Below are 23,937 nucleotides of genomic sequence, written 5' to 3' on the forward strand. Positions count from 1 at the left end.
CCCCCCCCCCCCGCCACGCCAAGGCCTCGCCTGCGCGTGTGACCCCAAGACTTGGCATCTACCACGACAAGGCTAGGGACCCTGGGGTCTCCCAGCGCCAGTCCGCACCGCCCAAGGCTTCCTGTTGTGGGGCGCGCGCCGCGTCGCCATGGAGACCTCAGAAGGGCCAGGGAGGTCGCGCAGCAGAAGGGGAAGGGAGGGGGCCCCCGGGGACGTTCGGGCCCTTCCTTCGGAGAATGGGCCTGATGGGCCAGAGAGTCACTCATCAGCCAGAAACACGTCCCTTCCCCCGCCCCGATCATTCCTAAGGAATTTCCACGGGGATCTTTCTACGCGGGGTGTGGTGGGTGCTGAATTCCCGCCCAGAACTGCCTGGGCAAAGGGGCAGAGTGAGAACGCGGACACGCTGCGCCTCGAAGGGCCTGGGAAAATCCCGTGAGGGGTGGAGTCGGCGGGGGGTGGTATTTTCCGGCGGATTTTCCTTTTTTTTTTTTTTTAAGATTTTATTTATTTGAGAGCAAGAAAGATTTTATTTATTTATTTGAGAGCGCGCGCGAGAGCGCGAGCACGAGCAGGGGGAGGGAGAGGGAGAAGCAGACTCCGCGCCGAGCAGGGAGCCCGAGACCGGGCTCGATCCTATGACCCCAAGATCACGACCCGACTGGAAGGCAGACGCTCTACCGACCGAGCCACTCAGGTGCCCCCGGCGGATTTTTCTCGGGCTCTCCACGGTGGGTCCCTTGACCTTAGTCGAAAGTGCGCGGGCCGCGAGCACCCCCGCGCGGCCCAAGTCCTCCTTGCAGCCATAAAAGCGCCGATCTTTCTCACGCCTCCCGACCTACTGTGCAGTGTTCATTGAGCACCTGCTGTATACCAAGAATCCTTCCAGGTGTGCTAGCGACACAGCAATGATCAGAAAAGACAAAAATTTCGCCACTGTGCAGAGATGGTTTTAGTGGGACGGGGGTGGACAGACGAGACAAAAAATATATGGGGCGTTAGCTTGTGATCAGTGCTGAGGAGAAATAGAACAGGAGAGGGAATAGGCAATGTAAGGGTTGATGAACTTTTAAATAGAGTACTCTGAGAAAGACTGAGAAGGTGACATTTGAGCAAAGACCACAGGAGCTGTGACAATATCAGGGAGGGAGTGTACAAGCCAGAAAGTACTGAATGTGCAAAGGCCCTGAGGTAGGGACAGCCAGGGGCCAGTGTGGCTAGATGGCAGTAAGGAAAGGAGGAGGAAAGGAGGGTAGGAAGGAGATAGCGCAGAGCAGGCTTGTCGGCCTGCAGGGGACTTTGGCTTTTCCTCCCGGTGAAGTGGGAGCCATGGAAGGTTCTGAGCAGAGGAGGGACAGCCCTGATTCCGGTGTTTGCAGGCACCCTCCTGAGACTGCAGAAGCTGTATTCTGGGGGCAGGGAGGACAGGGTGGAAGCCAGGAAGCCAGAGAGGTGACTACTCTAGTCCAGGTGAGTCATGATGGGGCCTGCACTGGGCGGTGGCATTTGGAGACGTCAGATTTGGCATCCATTTCGGTCGCAGGGTCTACTGCACTTGCTGGGACATGAGGACAGAACAGAGTCAAGGAAGTCTTGTTGGTCCTGGTCTGAGCCCCTGGGAGGATGGAGAGCCATTTCCTGAGATGAAGATGGGGCAGCAATGGGGAACAGGTTGGCAAGAGGTGCACCCACCTCCTGGTCTTACACTCCCTTTGTGTTTCCTTGAGGAAAAGGAAAACAGATGCTCCCCAGCCCTTCACTGAAGCTTCCAGGAAGGGCAGAGCTTCCTTCAGGGTGCCAGGCAGTCTCGGGCAGGCCAACAAATGGGCCCACTGCAGACCAGAGGCCGTGGACACAGGGCAGAAGTATCCACATCCCACTCTATGGCATCGTGCCTGCTCTCCCTCCAGTCTGAGCTCTGGCATGGCTGCCCTGCCCTTCCTGGCAGCTTCCGTGAACTTCTTTTGTCTCTGAGCATTCGCAACATGCTGTTCCTCTATCCCAGAATTCCGTTCCACCATTTCTATAAAAGGTTCTCAGAGCATTGCACCCACAAGGTTGTAACAGGATGAGGAGCAGATTGGGGTTTGAATCCAGGCTCTGGTACTTACCAGCTATTTTAGCATAAGTTCTCCCCAAAAGTAGACCCTGAAACAAAACTTGGGGTTCAGGCAGTTTATCTGGGAGGTGATCTCAAGAAACACCTGGGGTGGGGGGGAGTCAGGAAGGGCACCCGTAAAGGTGTGCATTAGTGGGGTTACCTGTTGGGGTCACTGAGGTTCAGACTCACTGAGGAACTCGGAGGTGGGTAGACTCTATGCCAGTCCTGTGCCTAGCTGGGCAGAGGCTACTCCAGGAAAGTCAGCTCCCCAGTACATACGTATGTACTTACTTACTTTATTCATTCATTCATTCATTCATTCATTCATTCATTCATTCACATTTACTTATATTTACTTATTTAAAAAGTTTTTAGTCACCAGGCTGTACATTACATCTCCAGGACCTATTTATCTTTTTAAAAAAAAAAAAGATTTTATTTATTTGTCAGAGACAGAGCACAAGCAGGGGGAGCGGCAGGCAGAGCAGGCAGAGGGAGAAGCAGGCTCCCCACTGAGCAAGGAGCCCGAAGCAGGACTTGATCCCAGGACCCCGGGATCATGACCTGACCCAAAGGCAGATCCTTAACCGACTGAGCCACCCAGGCGTCCCAGGACCTAGTTATCTTATAACTGGAGGTTTGTGCCTTTGACCCCCTTCACCCATTTCCCCACCCCCTGCCTCTAGCAACCGCCAGTGTTCTCCGTAACTATAAATTCAAGTGTTGATGTTTTTTTAAGATTCCACATGTAAGTGAGAGCATACAGTATTTGTCATTCTCTGATTTATTTCACTGAGCATAATGACCTCAAGGTCCATCAAAGTTGTACCAAATGGCAAGATTTCCTTTTTTTTTTTTTTTTTCCAAAGTAGGCTCTATACTGGGTGTGGAGCCCAGCATGGGGCTTGAACTCACAACCCTGAGATCAAGAACTGAGCTGAGATCAAGAGTTGGACACTTAACTCACTGAGCCACATGGGTGCACCAAGCTTGCCTTCTTTTTTTATGGCCAGATATCACTCCGCTGTGTGTATGTATATATACTTTCATCCACTGACGGACAGTCAGGTTGTCTCCCTGTCTTGGGTATTGTAAATAATGGCGCAGCAGCATGCGGGTGTAGATGCCTTTTCAAGGTTGTGACTCTGGGGGCGCCTGGGTGGCTCAGTCGGTTAAGCGTCTGCCTTCGGCTCAGGTCATGATCCTGGGCTCCTGGGATCGAGCCCGGCATCGGGCTCCCTGCTCCATGGACAGCCTGCTTTTCCCTCTCCCTCTGCCGCCTCCCCTGCTGTGCTTGCTCTCTCTGTCAGATAAATAAATACAATCTTAAAAAAAAAAGGTTCGTCCATGGTGTAGTATCTCTCAGCACTTTTTCCTGTTTATGGCCGAATAAGATTCCACTGTAACAATGTATCACAGTTCGTTTACCCATTCATCAACTGGTGGTCACGTGAGTTGTTTCCACCTTTTGGCGATTGTGAATAATGCCGCCGCGAACCCTGGCATACAGGTGTCTGCTCCAGTCCGTTTTCTTTTTTCTTTTATTTCCAGTCCCTGTTTGCAGTTATTTGGGTCGTACTCAATTTCTCTTCATAGCTGGATAATATTCCCTGGTATGCAGAGAGGACATCTCTTGGGTCCGTCTGTCAGTCGACGGACATCTGGGTTGTTTCTTCCTTTTGGCCGCGGTGAGTCATGCTGCTCCGCACATTCGTGCACAGAAGTTGGTATGAACATTTTTTAGTTCTTTTGGGAATACGCTTAGAAGTGAATCGGTGGGTCATATGGTAATTCCAAATGGAACTTTTGGAGGAACTGCTAGACTGTTTTCTTTCCTATTCCTTCCTTCCTCTTTCTCTCTTTCTTTCTTTTTCTTTCTTTCTTTCTTTCTTTCTTTCTTTCTTTCTTTCTTTCTTTCTTTCTCTCTTTTTCTTTCTTTCTTTCTTTCTTTCTTTCTTTCTTTCTTTCTTTCTTTCTTTCTTTCCTTCTCTTTCCAGATTTTATGTATTTATTTGACACAGAGAGAGAGCACAAGCAGGGAGAGTAACAGAGGGAGAGGGAGAAGCAGTCTCCCCGCTGAGCAGGGGGCCTGATGCGGGGCTCGATCCCAGGACCCTGGGATCATGACCTGAGCCAAAGACAGACGCTTAACTGACTGAGCGACCCAGGCGCCCCTAGACTGTTTTCCGCAGCAGCTGTGCCATTTTACTTTCCCACCAGCCACGTAGAAGCATGCAAGACTTCCAGTTTCTCCACATCTTCATCAATGCCGATTTTCTGTTTTATGATTACTACTATTATTGCCGTCCTAGCGGGTGGTATGTCGTTGTGGCCCCTGCTGCCCGCCCCCCTCCCCCCGCCCCGTCCTTCTGAGCTGCCCAGCAGACAAGCCCAGCACAGCCCCGCAGCGGAGGCAGCTGGCGGGGGCGGGGGAGAGTGCGTGGGACAGCAGGTGTCAAGGATGCTGAGAACCCCCGCCGTGAGCTGTGATCTCGAGCAAACCACATCCCCCCCAGGTGCGTCTCCACGGTCTCAGCTAAAGAATGGGATGGTAACACAGACCTCAAAGGCTGGATGTGAGAGGTCACTAACCTGGTTTGTGTGCGGTGCTTGGCAAGTGCAGAGCGAGAGCAGGTAGCAGTCGTCAGGATTTGTCTGTTTCACTAGGATCCAGCTCTCAGAATCTCCCCCTCAGACTTGCTCGGTGTTCCCACAGATGTGGTTCATGCTGGCGTCACCGTTCATCCTGGCCATCCTAGGGGGTAAAGCAAAATTCATGTTGTTTACGAGACCGTCAAAACAGAACTTTGCTTCTCCTTCCACCCCTTTATTCTCTGCTGGAATCTTGCCCACCCCTGGCTGAGAAGTCTGCCCAGGACTCAGGGCCAAGTCAGTATCATATTCTCGTCTCTGCATTTGACTTGATGTTGGAGGGGAGCCCCGGGTCAGGCCTCGCCAGGCTAGAGGCGTCGGTGAAGAAGGGCCTGGTCTCTCTGCTGGTGACCTTCTTTCTGTCTGCCTTACCCCCTCTCACTAGCCTTGGAGTCCCTCCTGCCCAGGAGCGGGAAAGAGGGGACAGGGGACAGGGCAGTTCCTCCTGGGCTAGGGCTTTACCCGCTTGGATGGCCCGGCAGTGCGTTAAGGTGGCACCCCTGGGAGATTTGGTGGATATGTGTTTTGGGGGGCTCTGAGGCTTTCTTTTCTAGAGACCCCTTGGAGCGGTGGGATCTTTGGTCTGGGTCGGGACTCTTCCCTCAGCCCCACCCAGGGGGCCTCCACGCTGACCACCAGTAAGCAGACACCTTGGCCCTACCATCAGAGCCGCCTGCCTCTCACCCTCCGAGTGGCTGGATTTGCTTTCGCTTTCTTCAGCCAGATTCAGCCCAAGTCCTGGGTCTCCTGCCTTGAATGGCTGACTGCAAAGTGCCCTACCTCTCTGGGCTCTGTCTGGGTCAGTCCATGTCCAAGCGGGTGGGAGAAGGACTTGTGGGTAGCAATAGCTCCAACGAAGAAATGTCTTTGCTCATCTCTCTCTTTTTAAAAGGGCTTATTCTAGAGAATTTCGAACACAGCACAGAGGATACACGATGAAGACACACATGCTAGTTTCCACGGTTCTCGTGGCTGATCTCGTTCCTTCTCTCCCCTTACACCCTGTCATGGGATCAACTGGTCCCCCCGCCCCCAGCAAGAAAAAAATAAAAGTGCTAACCCCCCAGCCCTGTGAATGAGTAAGATGAGGTTATTGGGGCAGGTGGGGGGGGCAGCTAACCCACTATGACCGGTGTCCTTATGGAAAAGGGAAATCTGGACACAGGCATGTACACGGGGACGTTGCCATTCGAAGACGGGGGCATACCTTGGGGTGACCACGAGCCCAGTAATGCCAAGGATTGCTAGCAAACCACCAGAAGCCAGGGGAGAGGGATGGGACGGAGTCTCCCTCGAAGCTTTAGAAGGAACCAACCCTGCCAACACCTTGATCCTGAGTTCTAGCTTCTTGGACCATGAGATGATACACTTGTGTTGTTTCAGCCACCCAGGCTGCTGTACTCGGTTGAATCAGCCCTAGGAAACTCATACACACACCGCCCCCCCCCGCCCCCGATATTGGAAAGCACATTCTAGTTATCAGATCATCCTTTTCTTTAAGATTTATTTGAGAGAGCGAGAGTGTGTGCTCCTGAGTGGGGGGAGGGGCAGAGGGAAGGGGAGAGAGAGAATCTTCAGCTGACTCCCCACTGAACACAGAGCTGACACAGGACTCGATCCCATGACCGAGATCATGACCCGAGCCTACATCAAGAGTTGGATGCTGGGGGCGCCTGGGTAGCGCAGTCGTTAGGTGGCTGCCTTCGGCTCAGGGCGTGATCCTGGCGTTCCAGGATCGAGTCCCACATCGGGCTCCTCTGCTGGGAGCCTGCTTCTTCCTCTCCCACTCCCCCTGCTGTGTTCCCTCTCTCACTGGCTGTCTCTGTGTCACATAAATAAATAAAATCTTAAAAAAAAAAAAAGAGTTGGATGATTAACCGACTGAGCCACCCAGGCACCCGTCAGATCATTTTTTTCTAATGTCTCTTTTCATTCTTGGTCTGGCTGCGGGTTTCCAGTATGGTCGAGCAGGTTGTGACACATTTCTTTGTAAAGTCTGTGGGAGTTGGCCTCGTTGTTTCCTGACTGCTGTGAGGTGGACAACTAGGCAGTCTTACTTCTAGATACGACGATCTGGACTAGTCTGGGTGCTCAGAACGGCTGGGTCTTCCTCTAAGCCTTTTGTCCCCATGTGGCCAGTGAGCAGCACAGGGAGAGGTAGGCAACAGTTTGGCTTTAGTCCAAGCGACATTTCCCACCCACCCTCTGCACCCCTTCTTACTACAGGCTCCAAATGGCTTTTTTACTTAGTCAAATCTGGTGCTTTAAGGGATTAAAGTTTATATCTGTGAGGATTTTCCGAGAATGTGCTATGAGCTCTGAAGGCACTCCCCAGAGATGCATTCCAGAGATGTTTTTGGCAAGGGGCAGTCTAGCCCCTGGTTGGTCACTGTGGCCCCCTGGCCTTGGCTAGACCGACACATGCAGATGTCAGTTCTGGCTGACCTTTCCTTAAAGTCACATTATAGTGACCACGTTGGCCACGTTACAGTCTGTGTTAGGACTATTACAAGAAAATTAGCTTGCGGAGTGGATATCAGCAGGCTCAAGAATTCGGGTACCATTTCAGTGTTTTAAAAAAATGTGTTTATTTGCTCATTTATTGACCACAGGGAATCAGACTCTGCTTCGGGGAAATCATAATGATGAAAGCTCAGGTTTACCCTTCCTGTTTGTAGAATCGAATCCCCTGCCTGGCCTGCAGGGCCATGGCCAATGGCAACACGAGCCCCTCAGGGATGTGAATTCTCGGGGACAGTGCTTGGCAGTGGGGAGGCACCGGGAGTGGGTTCCTAGGGACAGCGGTGCCCCCGCTCCTCTGCACGCTCCTGGGGTCTGACTCATCCTGGGGAAGCTGACTGTGGGTCATTGCTATAAACAGCCCTCAGGTGGCCCCTTGAGGACAGAGGTACCCAGCAGCACCTAGCACTGAGGAAAGAGCTTGCTTTGCTAGGTGGAATTATTTACAAAATGGCAATGAGCTGTTCTGTTTCTCTTCTTTGATTTAAAAATAAGATTCATCTTAAAAAATGAAAGAGAAAATTTGGGCCAGAGTTCAGTCCGGCTCTCTGCTGAGTTGCTCCTTCCTGGTAGTGACGCCCGCTTGGCCACTCTGTGCGCGGCCACACGGAGATGAGGGGGTTCCGCAGTGCCGCTCTGCCCTCACAGGATGGGCACGAGCCTCCTGAGCCCGTCGGGGGCTCGGCCTGGCTCTGCGCAGGCACCCAGCACAGAGGGGTCCAGGTAGAGGGCAACTGGGGCTCAGGGGAAGTCGCGGTAGGGCAGGCGGAAGGGGTAGAGGGGCGTGTAACGCGAGTCATGCCAGAGCAGCTTCTCCTCCAGGAAGGCGACGGTCTGCAGGGTCAGGACCAGGGTCTGGTGTTTGAGCATGCTGTATACGTTCAGGCCTGGGAGTGGGGTGAGAGCCAGTCCAGCTGGGCTGCCTACCGTATCTGGGGCCCCTTTTCCTCCTCGAGGAAGCAACGCCCTCCCCGTATTCCCCTACTAGAGACACACTGTGGTCCGGCATGGGCTCACGGATCTTGCAGGCTAGGTTCAAACCCCGGCTCAGCTGTTCACTGATGCCAAGACCCTGGGCAAGGGATGATCCTCAGCTCAGCTTCTGACTGACAGCCTCCTGCGTGGCTGGCTCTGCCCTGCGCTGGGGCTGGGATTCCCACCTCCCACTCCTGGGGGACAGACAGCCCCTAAGCACAGCAGAGGCATGAATGTACTGCAGGAGGCCTGTGGCTGCAGTTAGCAAGTGAGCGGGACAGGAGGAGGCAGCGAGCGCAGGGAGAGGATGGGGCCGGGTGTACAGGATCTTGTGGGCTTCAGGAAGAACTTGGGCTTTGACTCAGGGAGGTGGGAACTGCAGAGGGCTGTGGGCAGAGGAGGGACACGCTGGGATGCGTGTGCTCACGCGCGCCCTCTGGTGGCCGTGGTGGGGAGAACAGACTGCAGAATAGAGCAGGAGCCAGGGACAGGGGCAGGAGGGAGATGGGGGTGCGGGGGGTAAGAAGTGGTGGAATTCCCGATATGTTTAAAGTCAGAGCTGACAGGGTGAGCTAACAGACGAGTGGAGGGTGAGAGCATGGTCTGGGGCCTGAGCCACAGGAAGGAAGGTGTTCTGAGGTCCCAAGGTGTCCCTGAGACCCCCAGGTATAGCTGTCCAGAGGAAGTCAGTCGTGCAATCAGGAGCCGAGAAAGAGCTCTAGGGATTAGTCAATGTGGTGATGGGTGTGACATGCCCAAGCCAGGCTGGATCCCACCTCCCAGCCTCTCTAAGTGGGGAGCCAGATGAGGACAGCCAGCAGCCCTTCCACTCACTCCGTGTGTGGCACTGAGACCCGAGCTTGGACAGAGCCTTTCTTCAAGGATGGCATTTTCCCGATGCTCTGTTTGGGCAAGCTGAGGGCTGCGTTGAGGAGGGTACCGAGTGGCAGGTATAGAATTTGAATTGGCCCATGGACCGCTGGGGACCTGGGGGGAGAACCGGGGCCCTCTGCTCACCGACAGCCGGGATAAGGTTGAAGGTCTTGAGCCCAGAAGCAGCTGCTACGATGTTCTGAGGCATGTCGTCGTGGGCTCTGGAATGGAGGCCAGGAGGTGAACACCGCAGAGGACAGCACCCAGCGCCCCCACCCCTGCTCTGCCCCGCGCCCTCACAAGTCCACAAGGAGCACGGAGTCCCCCCAGCGGCGGTAGCGGGCCAGCTCAGTCAGGTACTGGGGGTCGGAGGTCGGCAGCTCCAGGGAGTCTACAATGTGCAGGTCATCCTATTAGGAAGAAAGGACAGTCTGAGCCCCCAACGGCCCCCAGGAGCTGCCTGGGCTCTCCAGTCCCCACAGCCCACACCCCCGACGCCGGTGGCTCCCGGCGGGATCAGGCCTGTACCTGGGCCAGCTTGACGGTCAGCGCCACCTTGAGGCCCTGCACCCGCACTTTCATGGGGAGCATGTAGTAGTAGCTCGTGGGGCCCCGGGGGCCATGGGCAATGCCTCCTGCAGAGACAGAGGTGTGTGGACAGCTGAGGACCCCAGCTGGGTGTGGGGATCAGAAATTTGTCACAGTGGCTGGTGTACAGAGGCTGTCAGCAGGGAAAGTGAATCAGCAAAGAGGACAGGGCCTCAGGGAGGGACAGAGAGGGGACGCTGGACCCAGCATTCCCCAGGACGGTGTCTTTGCCTCACTGGGCCTCAATGTCCTCGGCCGTCAAACCCTGAGTGAGGACCGTCTACCTGCGTGTCCACCCTCCGCTGGGCCCCGGGGCTGCAGCAGGGAACAAGATGGGCACGATTCCTGTCCTCGTGTCATTCATATTCAGACAGAGGTTCAATTGCAGAGGAGATCAGGGCTGTCTTTCTGGGGTGGCACAAGGAGTTGTTAGGGGCTGGGGACCCAAAGGAGGTCAGGGAGAGTTTCCTGGAGGAGGCACAGCCCAAACACATGCTAAGGATGAGAAGAGTTAGCCAGGGAGAGGACATTGAATCAGCTGTGTGGTCAGAGAGGATGTGGAGGAACAAGGGGGGGGCGGGGGGCGGGGGTGGCAGTCTGTAGGCACCACTGCCTGGAATGCCAAGGTAAGGAGCTCAGACTTCCCAAAAACCCTGTAGGAGCCGCCTGGAGGCTTAGGAAAAGCACTCTGGGCGCTGTGTGAAGGGTGGTCCAGGAAAGGTGAGACGGGAGTCAGGGCCAAAAGGGGCTGCGGCCACAGTCTGATGAGAGAGGCTAAGGCCAGAGCTGGCGGGGGCTGGGAAAGTGGACGACTCTCCAATCTCGGACCCGCACATGGGTAGTGAGGTCTGGGGGCCGGAGTCCTGCTGCCCCTGCCCAGGTAGAAGGAATGGGGCTGACGAGCTATCACACCAGATGGGTGTGAAGACACCCCCAGGACCCCTCCCTCCCTTCCTCGCTCACCTCCTCGCCAGATCGGGGAGCGGATGCTGCCATGCCTGGAACGCCCACTGCCTTTCTGTGGCCAAGGCTTCCGGCCTCCACCCCGTACCTCGGCCCTAGTCTTGGTCTTGGCATAGCTCTGCGGGTACAAAGGGAGGAGATGGACGGTCGGGTTCCCGAGGCAGATGCTGTCACGGCTGAAAGGGCCCAGGCCTGGGAATACAGCAGTGAGCTGGGCAGTGGGCGCTTGCCACTGGGGAGCCCGACAACGGGAGGCACAGAGATTAGGGCTCCAGCAGGACAACCACGCAGCACTGTGGGAGGGAGAGAAGGATAAAGAAATCGAGAGTTCCCTCGTCCACTCCAGAACGTCAGCCTCAGAAAGGCAGGGGCTCTGCTGCCTGGCACAGAGTAGGCACTCAGTATTTTTTGAATGATTTTAATGTGGTGGCAACGGAAAGGAAAGTGTTGTGTGGGGAAACGTGTATAGAGGCTAGAGAAAATCAGGGAGAGGTATGGGGTGGGGAGATGACAACGGACTTCGCATGCCAGGCTGAAGACTTCATTCCTAGGGCCGTGGTAAGCCAGGGAGGGTGTGAGCTAGGGGAGGACTCACTGGACTTCTGAGGTAAGCAGATGGAAAGCAGAGAGACCCCGATTGATAATGGCTTCTTCGATGCACTTGGCAAAAAATCTAAACTACTCACCACTGCTCCTGCTGACCTCTGTGGTCACACTAAGCTCCCTGCTGTCCCTGCCACAGGACCTTTGCATGTGCTGTTCCCACCACCTCTACCCTAGCCCCACTGCCCCCTTAGCCTAGTTAGCACCTACTACACACCTGAGGTTAAATGTCTCTTTTTCTCTGGGACAACTCCCCCAGTCATGTGTTTATAGGCTTGCCTACTTGATTCATGTTCACCTCTCCACCTAGACTACGAGCTTCCTAAGGGCAGGGATCTTGCCTGTCTTGTCCACTAGCACAATGCCTAATGCAAGGCGGGCGTTCAGAAAACACCTGGCAAGTCACCCATCAGTGAACGGTTCAGAAGAGAGAAGATAAGGCCCGAGCCGAGCAGTCCAGAGAAGACAAACCGAGCAGCTTTCTCTGCCTCCTTCTGCCAACCTCACCCCCCTCGGATACTCACAATTCTCTTAAAGTTCTTCTGCCAGGTGGCAACCTGGTGCAAGATATCCAACCTACGGAGAAAGAAGAGGCCGTGAAAGGCCTACGTCCAACTGAAGCCCTCCCCACCTCACCAGATGAAAACAGGGGCTCCTCCCGTCCAGTTCCAGGGCCCTGTCTGATCTGCCCCCCACTTCTCTGCCCCATCTCATACCACCGCCATGCCCACTCTGTTTCCATGCTGTGAAACAGGGTCCAGCCTCCATGCCTTTGCGCTCATTGTTCCCTCTGCCTGAAACGCTCTTCCCCAGCTNNNNGGTTTCTCCTCAGCCAGCAGCTCTCAGCCCCAAACAACACCTCCGAGAGGAGCCTCCTTGCTAAGAAGAAAGCCACCTCTTCCTCCTTCTCACGGCACCTTACTCTCTTCCTACCATTACAGACTTACTCCTTGCCACCTTCTTCACGGGCTGGTTTGCCTCTCCGGCCCTGCACTACCCTCCTAGTCGGGAGACACCGGCCACATGTGTGGCTGTTGAACACCTGAAATGTGGCCACTGCCCCATGCTGAAATGACACTGTTTTAGATATATCAGGTTAAATAAAATAGATTGTTTCTTCCTACTTTTTTTTTTTTAAACCTGGCTACTAGCAAAATGTAAATTACACGCAGGATTCACATTATATGGCTGTGTTGGACATGCCTGCCGGGTAGCTTGCCAGGGGTTGGCAAGCTACTATGGCTAGCAGGCCAAATCTGGCCTGCTGCCTGTTTCTGTAAATATGTTTTACTGGGACACAACCGTGTTTTTGCTTACAGACTGCCTATGGCTGCTTTTGTGCTACATCAGCAGAGAGGAGTAGTTGCCATGGCGACATGATAGCCTGTAAAGCCTAAAATATTTACTATCTGGCCCTTTACAGAAGGTTTGCGGACCCCTGCTCGAGACTGTAAGCAACATCAGCAACCTTGGTGCTCATTCACTGCTGAATTCCCAACACCTAGAATGGAATCTGGTACGTGGCAGATGCTTCGTAAGTTATTCACAGAATAAACAAAATATGTTGCTTTAAATTTCTTTTGTCACTCTCTACTAGATTGGGACTAGTAAAAGCAGTGGGCAAACCATGCCAATATCAGTAATAGTAATAAATTAACAGCACTTATTATGTGCCAGATACGATGCACTTGAGGGGCATCCTATGCCTTGGCAAGCGATAAGCCAGCCCAAGGAGTTGGCCCACATAAGGTTGAGATCCTGGCTCTAAAGCTTACGAGCTGTGTGACCTTGAGCAAATTTCTTAACCTATCTGTGCTCAGTTTCTTTATCTACAAAGCAAGAATAACTAAACCCTATCCTAGGGGTGCTATAAGGATTTACTTAACCAAAAGGCAAATAGGCTAGGCTATGCCAGGCACAAAGTAAGGGCTGAACCATTGTTAGTGCTTATTTTTTCAAAACTCAGTAATAGCAACCATAATCAACATATCTACAGAACTTATTAGGTGCCAGAATTAACTCATTTCATCAACACAGCAACCTCTTGAGGTTTGACAGAATGCAGACACAAGAGGGAAGGCAGGGTTTGAACTCGGTCACTCAGGCTCCGGAGTTTTGCGTCCTTAACTCTTTGAGGATGTTAACTCTTGGATCTCAACCTCACATAACCCTGTAGCAGGGAAAACCATCATCCCCGTTTGGCAGGTGAAGAAGCTGAGGCTCAAGCCCAGGTCATCCTGATTCCGTACGCCCACTCCTCCTCCCTCTGGCACTCAGTTCACCATTTCACTCCCACTCACCTGGGCGCTGTGGAGAAAACTTCAGGGTGCAGCTCGGCCAGACCCACGCGCTCCTGCTCGTAGCCCCGCAGCGACTCCACCCAGGCCTGCACCGGACGCCGCGGCGCGGGGACCGGGAGCTCGCACCTGCGCAGCACGGGCGCCTGGGGGCCTGAAGCGATCGGGAGATCGGGGGTCAGGGCCGAGCGTCAGGGCTCCCGGTTGCCGCCCCTCCTACAGCGACCCTGGCAACCTCACCCGCGCTAGCTACTGACTCTGGCTTCGCCGCCTGGGGTACTGCCTCTTCCGTCAGCGCGTTCAAGCCCTATAAACGGTGGACGAGAGTGAGAAACGACCCCCGGAACCTCCAACCTTTTTCCTCCGGACCCGTCCCCAGTCCCCGGCCTCACCCGGCAGCCCGTGGGCCGAAGCCAGGCCCGCACCCCAGCCCGTACTAGCTGCAGCATTGTCGCGCGGCTCCCCACGCGGAGAGGTCAAGGCTCCTTCGGGCTCTGCGCGGCGCCTAGCGATGACATCACGCCCGCGACACCGCCCACCCCACTCGGATCGGCGCTGGAAAGCCGAGTGTGCAAGAGAGAAGTCGGCGGAGCCTGGCCCAGCGTGCCTCCATCTCCGCCCCAAGACTAACCCCCCGGCTCCAAATTTCACGCCCGGCCTAAAGGACCCCCTGCGACACCTGGAAACACGCAACCTTGCCGCAAGAAACCGCGCCCCTTCCTTAGACCCTGCTTTTTTTTCTGGGTCCCGCCCCCAAAGAGCCTGTGCTGGAATCCAGCCAATGAGACCTCCATGGCGGTAAGGCACGCTCCTCGTTCAGCCAATGAGCGTTAAGTCTGGAAAAGTGGCCGGCCTATGGCTGGGCGGTTCTGGGGCGGGCAACTAAGGGAATATGACCAATATCTGTTACGCTTTTGGTGTCGGTCACGCCTCCATGCCCCGCCCCCTCCCCATCTGGCTCCTTCGACCCTCCGCGGTGGTTTTTCGGTTTCCAATAAGGTGGTTTTGTGTGTTTGTTTACGTGCAGGGCCTCGTCTCCTGCAGAAAGCCCTTAGTATTGAGCCTGTGGGACCGTGCCTCTCATATCCCCCAAGGCAGAGGGTATGTTTCCCCTCAAACCACAGAGTAGGTCTGTGTCTTCTCCGCCTCCTAGACAGGGTTCTGTCCCCTCTCAGACCGCTCGCCGAAAACAGTGCAAAGTGGGGAGTCCCCAGACCCTGGGTTGCTTCCCTCGTTCTCACCCTTACAACTGAAATCCAAATATTCCTTGTTAGGTTATTTGCCACGTTCCCCGCGCGGCCTCCAGAGGGCGTCATGAACCCATAGCAGCCTTCGCTGCTTCGCCGAGCCTGATCACCTGGCTGGCCTGGACCAGGAGTTTAGTGACCTAGGACGTGGTCTGGGAGCCAAACTCAGTTTCCTCAACTGGAAAATGGAGAGATCGTGAGAAGTCATGCCTAGCACAAAGTGAACACTTTAGTGGTATTATTATTATTGTTATTGTTATTATTGTTACTGAAGGTGAGTTTTGTCATCAAAACAAGTCAAGAGCCGAGGCAGGGAAGGGGTGAACCCTGGAGGACTTGAATACCTACTAAAGATGTGGGTGCTTTTTTTTTTTTTTTTGCATCTGATATATAACATGGATATTTTTGTGTAGTATTAATAAAAATTTACAGTGCATTTCATTGTGTATCCTATCCCTGCTAGAATAATTGTGGATGGTATTTGAACCCCACCCAATCTGCAATTTAGAAAGGTCTTTCAATCCTTTATGTTGCAGAATTTTATTTATTCATTTTATGTTTGTGTAGGTAATTCACACACCCGGTAAAGAAAATTTCAACAACTACAAAAGTATAAACTGGAGTGAAGTGTCTCCTCCAGTCTCTGATCCTGCCCCTCCCTGTTTGCCTCCCAAAAGCCACCACCACAACCAGCTATGCGTCTCCTCCCAGAACCAGTTTATGATTTTATAGGCAGATTTACAAGTCTGTCCTGTGCCAGGAAGTTTGGATATCATGCAGCAAAGGATGGAATAGCACTTGCTTAATGATTTATTAGGCACCTACTGGTCCTGCGTAGGTAAATCCGGCAGACAACATTGAGATACAGTGCAGTGCAGAAGGTTGAGGAGTCAGATTAGGGGAAAGGGGCGCCTGGGTGGCTCAGTCGGTTAAGCGTCTGCCTTCGGCTCAGGTCAGGATCCCAGTGTCCTGGAATGGAGTACAGCATCGGACTCCTTGCTCAGTGGGGAGCCTGCTTCTCCTTCTACCTGCTGCTCCCCCTGCTTGTGCTCCCCAGCGTGCACTCTCTCTTTTTGACAAATAGATAAATAAAATCTTAAAAAAGAAAAAAAAAATAATTAGGGGAAGGGAGGCCTACAGTGTATGTGGGAACCCAGGGGAAGAACTCTTAACCTCTAAGGGCAGGGGTCTCAGAGGTGACTTCCCTGAGGCTGTAACTTGAGAACTAAGGTTTGAAGGTCCATCAGGAGTTTGTTCAGAGGAGAAAAGGTGTTCCAGACTGAGAACAGAGTTGCAAAGGCCAGAAGTGGGGAGAGAGCGGCAGGAATCGGGAGTGGCTGGACCTTCCTGATGGCAACTCATTCGTTTAAGTTGAACCCACCTCAGGGCCTTTGCACTGTTGTTTCTTCTGCCTGGAACATACTTTTCCCAGAGCTCCACATGGCTCTATGTCTCACCTCCTTCAATTCTTTGTTCAAATTGTCACCTCCTGACCTGTCCTGACCACCCTATTCAAAATTGCAATCCCCACTCCTGGCCCTTCTGACCCGCTTATCCTGTCTTCCCCCCATCAGTATTTATCTTCTTTTTTTTTTTTTTAAGATTTTATTCATTTATTTTTGAGAGAGAGAGAGAGGGAACAAGCACGAGCAGGGGGAAGGGCAGAGGGTGAAGCAGACTCCCCCCACTGAGCAGGAAGCCCAACAGGGGACTGGATCCCAGGACTGTGGGATCATGACCTGAACCAAAGGCAGATGCTCAACCGACCAACCCACCCAGGTGCCCCAGTATTTATCTTCTAACATCCTATGTAATTTCCTGGTTTTTGATGCTTTTTTGTCTGTCTCCCCTATTAGAATATAAACTCCCCCAGGACAGAAATTTGCTCAGTCTCCTTCCCTGCTGTAGCTTCAGTACCCAGGATAGCGACTATAACACAGTAGGGACTCAACACATGTTTCTGGAGTGAATTCCTTTGCTCATCATCCTGTTGCAGGGGTATTACCAGAAAGAGAGAAAGCCCTCCCTTTGTCTCCTGGGTCTCAAGATCTCTAGCCCCCTGATGTCACGGGCACATAAATTAAAAAAAGAAGAAGAAGAAGAAGAAGAAGAAGAAGAAGAAGAAGAAGAAGGAGAAGAAGGAGAAGAAGAAGAGGAAGATTATTTGCCCAATGACGCTGTATTAACATAGACACGTGTTCAAATCTAGGGGGTGCCGCTAAGTGGCTCAGTATCCCTGGACAACTGGTTAGCACTTTCAGTCTGGTCTCCTTATCCATGTAAGTGGGACATACATGAACCCTCCCCTACTGAGCTTAGTGAAGGATCGGAGTTCTCTTTTCCTTCCATCTTCACTCCCCGCAGTCTTTTTCCCTCCACGGAAGGAGCCTGTAAACACCTGAGTCAGATCACATCCCTCATCTGCTCAGAACCCTCCGTGTCTCATTTCACTCTGAGCAAAAGCCAAAGTCCTCACTGGAGCCCACAAGGCCTTGCGAGGCCTGTCCTCACCTCCTCCCACCTTCTTCCTTTATTACTCTGTGGTCAGGCCACACTGGTCTTCTCACCAGCACTGGTCAATCCCATGTCAGTCTCAGGGTCTTTGCACTGGTGCTTCTCTCTGCCTGGACCTCTCCCCCTTAAATATCTGCATGACTCACTCCCTCACCTCCTTCAGGTCTTCATTCAAATGTCACCTTCTCAGCTGACACTGGGTCTAAAGTCACTGTTCCCTTCCTACCCCATATTCTTCATATGCCTTCCTGGAATCATTGTTTCTAGCACGTTTACCGCATTCTAACAGATGATGTCATTCTTATTTATTGATTTATCTTGATTCTTGATTGCCTCTTCCACTAGAACATCAGCTCCTAGAGGACGGGGTCCTTATTTCTTGCTGGGATCCCTTGCCAGGCACCCAGTAGGTTCTCAGTACATAGTAATTGAACGAATGGGATGTAGAGAAAGAAGTTTGCCCAGGACTCCTCCACCAGCATATTGATTGCCAGCGAGCCTTAATGAAAGGGAGGTAATGACCTTGAGACCTGCATACTGAAAGGCTCAAAGTTTGACCATTTTGGCCCAAGCCAGGGTGGAGTTCAAAGGTTGATGTGTCTAGCCCTCTCCTGTGGATCAAAGGCTCAATCGCAGGTGACCTCTGTCCCCAGTGGTGCGTGGCAAATGTCAGCCTTGCAGCCCAGAGAAGATCTCTGCCGACCATGGGCATGATAGCAATTTAGGGAGGAGACATCGGAAGCTGGAGGACCCCCCAACGTCTGGCCTTTTCTAGTCCCCCATCACTGTGCAAGGGTTTTCACAAAGGCCAGAGGTCAAGGATGGAATACTGGGGACAGCCCTCGGATACGAGGTACGGGGCGTGGGTGCAGGCTTAACCAGGGGCGCTGACCTACTGGGGAGAGCTGCTCCCTCATCCCTGACAGAACATCTGCTTGAATTTTTTGCAGCTCTGCTCACCAAGCATGAGGACGAGGAGTCTCCCATTGCATCAGCCCCAGAGCCCCTGGGGGTGGGCCTGATTTACATAGACATTTCCATTCCCTTTAGTTCCCTTAGGTTCAGCCCAGATGGGAAGTAGAGCAGAAAAAAGGGCTCGAACCCCCTGGGGCAGGGCACATGGCTCCCCAGGCCTCAGTTTCCTCCTCTGTAAAATGGGAGTGTAATTACCCTGCCCTCACATGGTTTTTGTCGGCCTTGGGCCTAGGTACCTTCCGAGGATCCATTCCGTGCTCTGCCCTGCTGCATGGCGAGGGACTGACCCTTGCATGGGCCATCCTCTTGCCCGCTGGCTTCTGCCCAAATTTAGCCAATGGCAGGCACTGAAGGCCGACTGGAGGGCAGGAAAATAGGGGGAGCTAGGGTATTTCTCTCCATCTGCTCTGGCAACATCTCCCACTGGGCATGACCTCCCTATTTGCTGATTTTTTAATAGTCTAAGTAACCCCTTCCCCAACTTCGGTTTCTCATCTATGTAACCAACCCCGGCCCTAAATCTCCTCTGTTGGAGACATGTGGATTTCCCAGTGTAGACCCTGACTGCTGTAAGGCAGCTGGGAGGCATTTGTGTATTGTTTGCTTTAAGATATAATTTATTTTATTTTATTTTATTTTTTAAAAGATTTTATTTATTTATTTGACAGAGAGAGACAGCCAGCGAGACAGGGAACACAAGCAGGGGGAGTGGGAGAGGAAGAAGCAGGCTCCCAGCGGAGGAGCCTGATGTGGGGCTCGATCCCAGAATGCTGGGATCACGCCCTGAGCCAAAGGCAGATGCTTAACGACTGCACCACTCAGGCGCCCCCCATAATTTATTTTTTTAAGATACAATTTAAATAACATATCTCTTCCCTTTTCTGGGTACAGTTCTTCAAGCTCTCGCCAACATACATGGTCATGTAACCACCATCACAACCAAGATATAGAATTATTTCATCACCAAAAATCTGCTCACTGTGCCCTTCAGAGTCAGTTCCTCCCTCTGTCCACTGGTCTGTTCACCATCCCTCTAGTTTGGCCTTTTCTAGAATGTCATAAAAATGGAATCATCCAGTACGTAGCCTTTTGTGTCTGGCTACTTTCCCTCCTTACAATGCATTGGGCATTCATCCACGTCACTAGCGCCTTACTTTTGGAACTCGGGGTCACCAATATTATATCCGCGTGGTTTTCTGTGTGAGGGTGCCCTGCCGTTTGTCTATCCATGCTAGTTGAGGGAGCTCCTGCCAGCTTCTGACAGTAACCAGCGCATTACATATGAGTCAGCTTTTATTATTTATGCTGGGGTGAGCTTGCTGAGAAGTGGGCCTCTGACGTGCCCCGCTCCCCTAACTGCTGCCTCCCTCATCCAGAGAAAGCTCTGGAAGGGCCGAGACTGTATCTGCTGCAGATGTGCAGGGATTGGCCTCCACCGGCAGCCTTCCCGCCCAGCCCTGAAGCGGAGAGTGGGCCCCGAGCCTACGGAGGAGACAGACTGCAGCTCCACCGCCTGCCAAGATCAGCATCTGGAAAGCTTCTCCACAGTTGGGGCCCCTTCCCCCAGCGCTGCGATGACGACGAGAAACTTGGGACCTGTCTCAGACACTTCTCTTCACGCAGTCCCCCCTGCCAAAAACCAAGAGCTGGGGGCTGGGGAGGACAGCGGAGGCCCAGGGAGGGTGGAGGGATTAAGGAGAAGAATGTTCCACATCTCACCAGGGATGGATGTGGTCCTGAGTGGTGAACACTGCCCTTCTGTTCCGACCCCCTGGGACGGGGATGGGGGTCACTGCCTCAGGACTAGTTCAAGTCCCATCATGACCGTGTGCTCTGGTTTCCTCATCTTGAAAATGGGGTGACGAGGAAAAAGGAAAACTATGGAGAAGTAAACAGATGAGGGGTGCCAGGGGTTGGGGGGAAGGAGGGATGAATTGGCGGAGCAGAGAGGGTTTTTAGGGCAGTGAAACTACTCAGTATGATAAGATAATGGTGGGTCATTCATTATACATTCGTCCTCCAAACCCATAGAATGTACGCCAGGAGTGAACCCCAACGTAAACTATGGGCTCTGGGTGCCTAGTCGTTCATCCCCTGTAACAAATGCACCCCTCTGGTGGGAATGTGAGAGTGAGGAGGCTGTGCCTGTGTGGGGGCAGAAGGTATACGGGAACTCTCTGTACTTCCCGCTCAGTTTTGCTGTGAACCTAAAACTGTTCTAAAAACTGAGGTCTATTAAAAATAATGGGATGATGATAATAATGACAACACCCCCCCCCCCACCGCCAGAGTCGTGAGGAATCGCAGAGCCGCGCCCAGCCCTGTCTGTCTGTGTTGTGGGAGCGTTAGCCATTATTGTTGGTGGCCCTGTAATTAGTGGAGGCTGGTCCAAGCCTCTTCCTTCTCCTCTTTCCCCCTGCCTGGGAGCTCCCCAAGAAAAGGGCCCCGTTTCCTTCCTCTTCCACTGTTCTCTCATTCAGGGCCCCCCTTAGGCAGGGCTCAGCTTTCCCCTTGACCTCCCAGACCATCAGGAAGTCTAGGCCTGCAGTGTTTTCCAGTTCTTTTTCCAACCCATCCCCTCAGCTGACCGCCAAGACCTCGGGTTGACCCAGAAGTAGGAGGTGGGGGTGGGGTGGGGGGAGGCGGAAGTCGTCTGTTGGTGTATCTGTGTGTCTCTGGGGACATCACCTTTGTCTAGGAGCCACGGTCCCCCTACAGACGGCCCGGATATGTCTGTGGCCTTGATATCACCCCCACCCCCAGGTCCCTGGGGGGGGATGGCAAACTGCTGAGCCAGCCGGGGCGAGTGGGGGGGGGACTTCCTCCCCAGCCTTCAGGTCCCCACAGAAGGCTGAGATTTCCGCTCCGATAGCTCCCTGGTGAGGGGAGGACCCAGTTTGCTTTGTGCTTTGTACCCCGTGGGTTGAACACCTGGTTTCTAGAGGTTGTCCAGACAACGCTTCACTTGGCCGAGGTTTCGGTGAGTTTTTGCCGACGTCCGATGGGACCCCAAGATCTGGCCTGGAGCTGAGTGGACGGTGAAATCTGGCTCAGGGAAAGGAGCAAAGTCATTGTGTGACTTTTCTCTGTCTCCCCATCAAAGCCGGGCTACCTGTGTTAGAACGATCTCGTTTCTTCTCTGTCCCCTCCATCGGACTGTCAGTTTTGGATGGCCGAAACCCATGAGGCACAACCAGTGCTAGCACCGAGAATTATATGAATATATATGCTGTGTACATATAGGCAGCATTAATATATTGATTTTTTTTCTTTCTTTCTTTTTTTTAACTAAGCTCTGTGCCCAACACCCGATGTGGGTCTTGAACTCATGACCCTGAGATCAAGAGTTGCATGCTCTACCCACTGAACCAGCCGGGTCCGCCAGTATATTGATTCTTAATGTGCATTTCTTTTTATTCTTTTTTGTTTAAATGCTTATTCTTTTTTAAAAGTACGTTTATTATTAATATAAATTCATTCTTTTTAGACATGTTTATTCTCTTTAAATATGTTTATTTTTTTAAAGTATGTTTATTATTAATGTAAATTTATTTAATAGCAATATGTTGAATAATATCTGTATGTTTATTAGCCATGTTATTGTTTATATTATGGATAATATTCATTATTTGTTTTATTACAAAAACAATTTTATGACTAGAAGTCTGGTGATTTGTTACCTATTATTTGATTTTTCATGTCTGTTTTTAAAAATTTTTTTAATTTATTTAACAGAGAGAGAGGGAGCACAAGCAGGGGGAGTGGGAGAGGGAGAAGCAGGCTTCCCGCTGAGCAGGGAGCCCGATGCGATGCGAGGCTTGATCTCAGGGTCCTGGGATCACGACCTGAGCCAAAGGCAGATGCTTAACGACTAAGCCACCCAGGTGCCCCTGATTTTTCATGTGTCAATTTTTTAAATTGGTAATATGAGCTAAAAATTTCCAACCGTCCCCCAGGGTACACCATAAAAATCTGGCCCCCTCTCACCTGTTCCCCTGCCCCCAGTTCCCCTCCCAGAGGGTAACCGCTGTGACTGGTGTCTTGTGCCTTCTCCCGGAGGCAGCCGGTGAGCCGGTGAGCCGACAGGCAAATATGTGTGTATTTATACAGCCCTTATAAATACACCCAGAAATGCAGGCAAGCAATGCAAACCGATCTGCATTGTGCTTGTTTTCAACTTAACAGGTTGAAGACAGTTTCACACCAAGACTAATTCATTTTCACTTTTTAATAGGCATAAATGGATCAATTTTAATTTCTTTTTGTATTCTTTTGTTTTTCAACACTCTTTATGAAGTAGAATATACATACAGAAGCCTGCACCAAACCTCTCCCATCTCTTGGTTGCATTGTCTGGGTATCAAGCCGCCTTAATTTTTTTTTTTTTTAATTTCAGCTTTCTTGAGGCATCGTTGACGTATAAAATATTTATATTTTATTTATTTATTTAAAGATATTTAAAGAGATATTTAAAGTATACATCGTGTTGATTTGATATATGTACACGCCATGAAAGGGTACACAGCTAATTAACACACTCATCATCTCACCTATTTATGTTTTGTGTGTATCAGAACATTTAAGTTCTACGCTCTCTGCAAATTGCAATTATACAGCACAGTGTCAGCAAGGACAGCCCCCACGAGATCCTCAGACCTTATTCATCTTACAGCTCCAGTTTGCACCCTTTTACCCAACTCTCCCTTTCCCCTCCTGGCCGCAGCCCCTGACAATCACCACTTTCCTCCTCTCTGTTTCTCTGAGTTTGACCTTGTTTTGTTTTGTTTAGATTTCACATATAAGCGATACCAATGAGTATTTGTCTTTCTCTGCTTGGCTTATTTCGCTTTGTATAATTTCTCCAGGTTCATCCACGCTGTTGAAAATGGCAGGATTTTCTTCTTTTTCATGGGTGATTAATAGTCCATTGTGTGTGTGTATCATATTTTCTTTTTTAAATAATTTTATAAAGATTTTATTTATTTGAGAGAGCGAGAGAGAGAGCACAAGGGGGGAGGGGCAGCAGGCAGAGGGAGAAGCGGACTCCCTGGTGAACAGGGAGCCCATCTTGGGACTCGATCCCAAGACCCTGGGAACATGATCTGAGCCAAAGCAGACACTTAACCAACTGAGCCACCCGGGCGCCCCTACACCACATTGTCTTTACCCATTCCTCCACTGATGGACACTTAGGTTATTTTCATATCTTGGCTATTGTGAATAATGCTGCGATGAACATGGGAGTGCAGGTGCCCTTTTTCGTTGTTTTGCATTTCAACATTCTTGACTGAAGTATGATACACATACAGAAAAGTGCACTGAACCTCTCTCCCCTTATTATTGCACCATCTAGGTCTCCAGCAGTCAATTTTTAATTTAATTTATTATTGGCATAAAGAGACACTTGCACATATTACAAAAATCAAAAGGTAGGAGAGGGTTCATAGAATGAAAGCAGCCTCCCTCCCGTGCCCTGTCCCTATCTGTCCCTTCCGCTCCCAGGGAATTCACTAGTTTCTTCTTTCTGCAATATTCTGGATATTCTGAGCACATGTGGTAGAACGTCAGCTCCACGGGGACAGAGAATTTTGTCCATTTGGTTCCTGATATACCCCCACCATTTAGGATA

General features: G+C 51.9%; 1 protein-coding gene and 1 long non-coding RNA gene across 4 annotated transcripts; one reads left to right on the plus strand and one right to left on the minus strand.

Moving 5' to 3' along the window:
- Window positions 1-7,321: 7,321 nt before the first annotated feature.
- MRPL4 (mitochondrial ribosomal protein L4) lies at window positions 7,322-14,061 on the minus strand. 2 transcript variants are annotated; one of them, XM_008708093.2, is made up of 9 exons: window positions 13,965-14,061; window positions 13,813-13,879; window positions 13,576-13,726; window positions 11,800-11,851; window positions 10,673-10,790; window positions 9,650-9,756; window positions 9,422-9,531; window positions 9,266-9,342; window positions 7,322-8,160 (listed from the first exon to the last, which is right to left on the minus strand). In XM_008708093.2, exons 1-9 carry the CDS (start codon window positions 14,019-14,021, stop codon window positions 8,015-8,017), a joined length of 885 nt encoding a protein of 294 aa, XP_008706315.2. In that variant the 5' UTR covers window positions 14,022-14,061; the 3' UTR covers window positions 7,322-8,014. The 2 variants fall into 2 exon arrangements, with proteins under 2 accessions (XP_008706315.2, XP_008706316.2); XM_008708094.2 differs by lacking the exon at window positions 7,322-8,160 and adding an exon at window positions 8,167-9,170.
- A 167-nt stretch (window positions 14,062-14,228) lies between these two features.
- LOC121102547 lies at window positions 14,229-15,255 on the plus strand. 2 transcript variants are annotated; one of them, XR_005834629.1, is made up of 3 exons: window positions 14,229-14,370; window positions 14,600-14,673; window positions 14,847-15,255. It is a non-coding gene; the product is annotated as an uncharacterized LOC121102547 (long non-coding RNA). The 2 variants fall into 2 exon arrangements; XR_005834628.1 differs by lacking the exon at window positions 14,600-14,673 and having other exon boundaries at window positions 14,233-14,370.
- The last annotated feature ends 8,682 nt before the right edge of the window (window positions 15,256-23,937 follow it).

The sequence above is a fragment of the Ursus maritimus genome, unplaced genomic scaffold, assembly GCF_017311325.1.
Source record: "Ursus maritimus isolate PB19 unplaced genomic scaffold, ASM1731132v1 scaffold_14, whole genome shotgun sequence".
In the NCBI taxonomy this organism is placed as follows: Eukaryota; Metazoa; Chordata; class Mammalia; order Carnivora; family Ursidae; genus Ursus; species Ursus maritimus.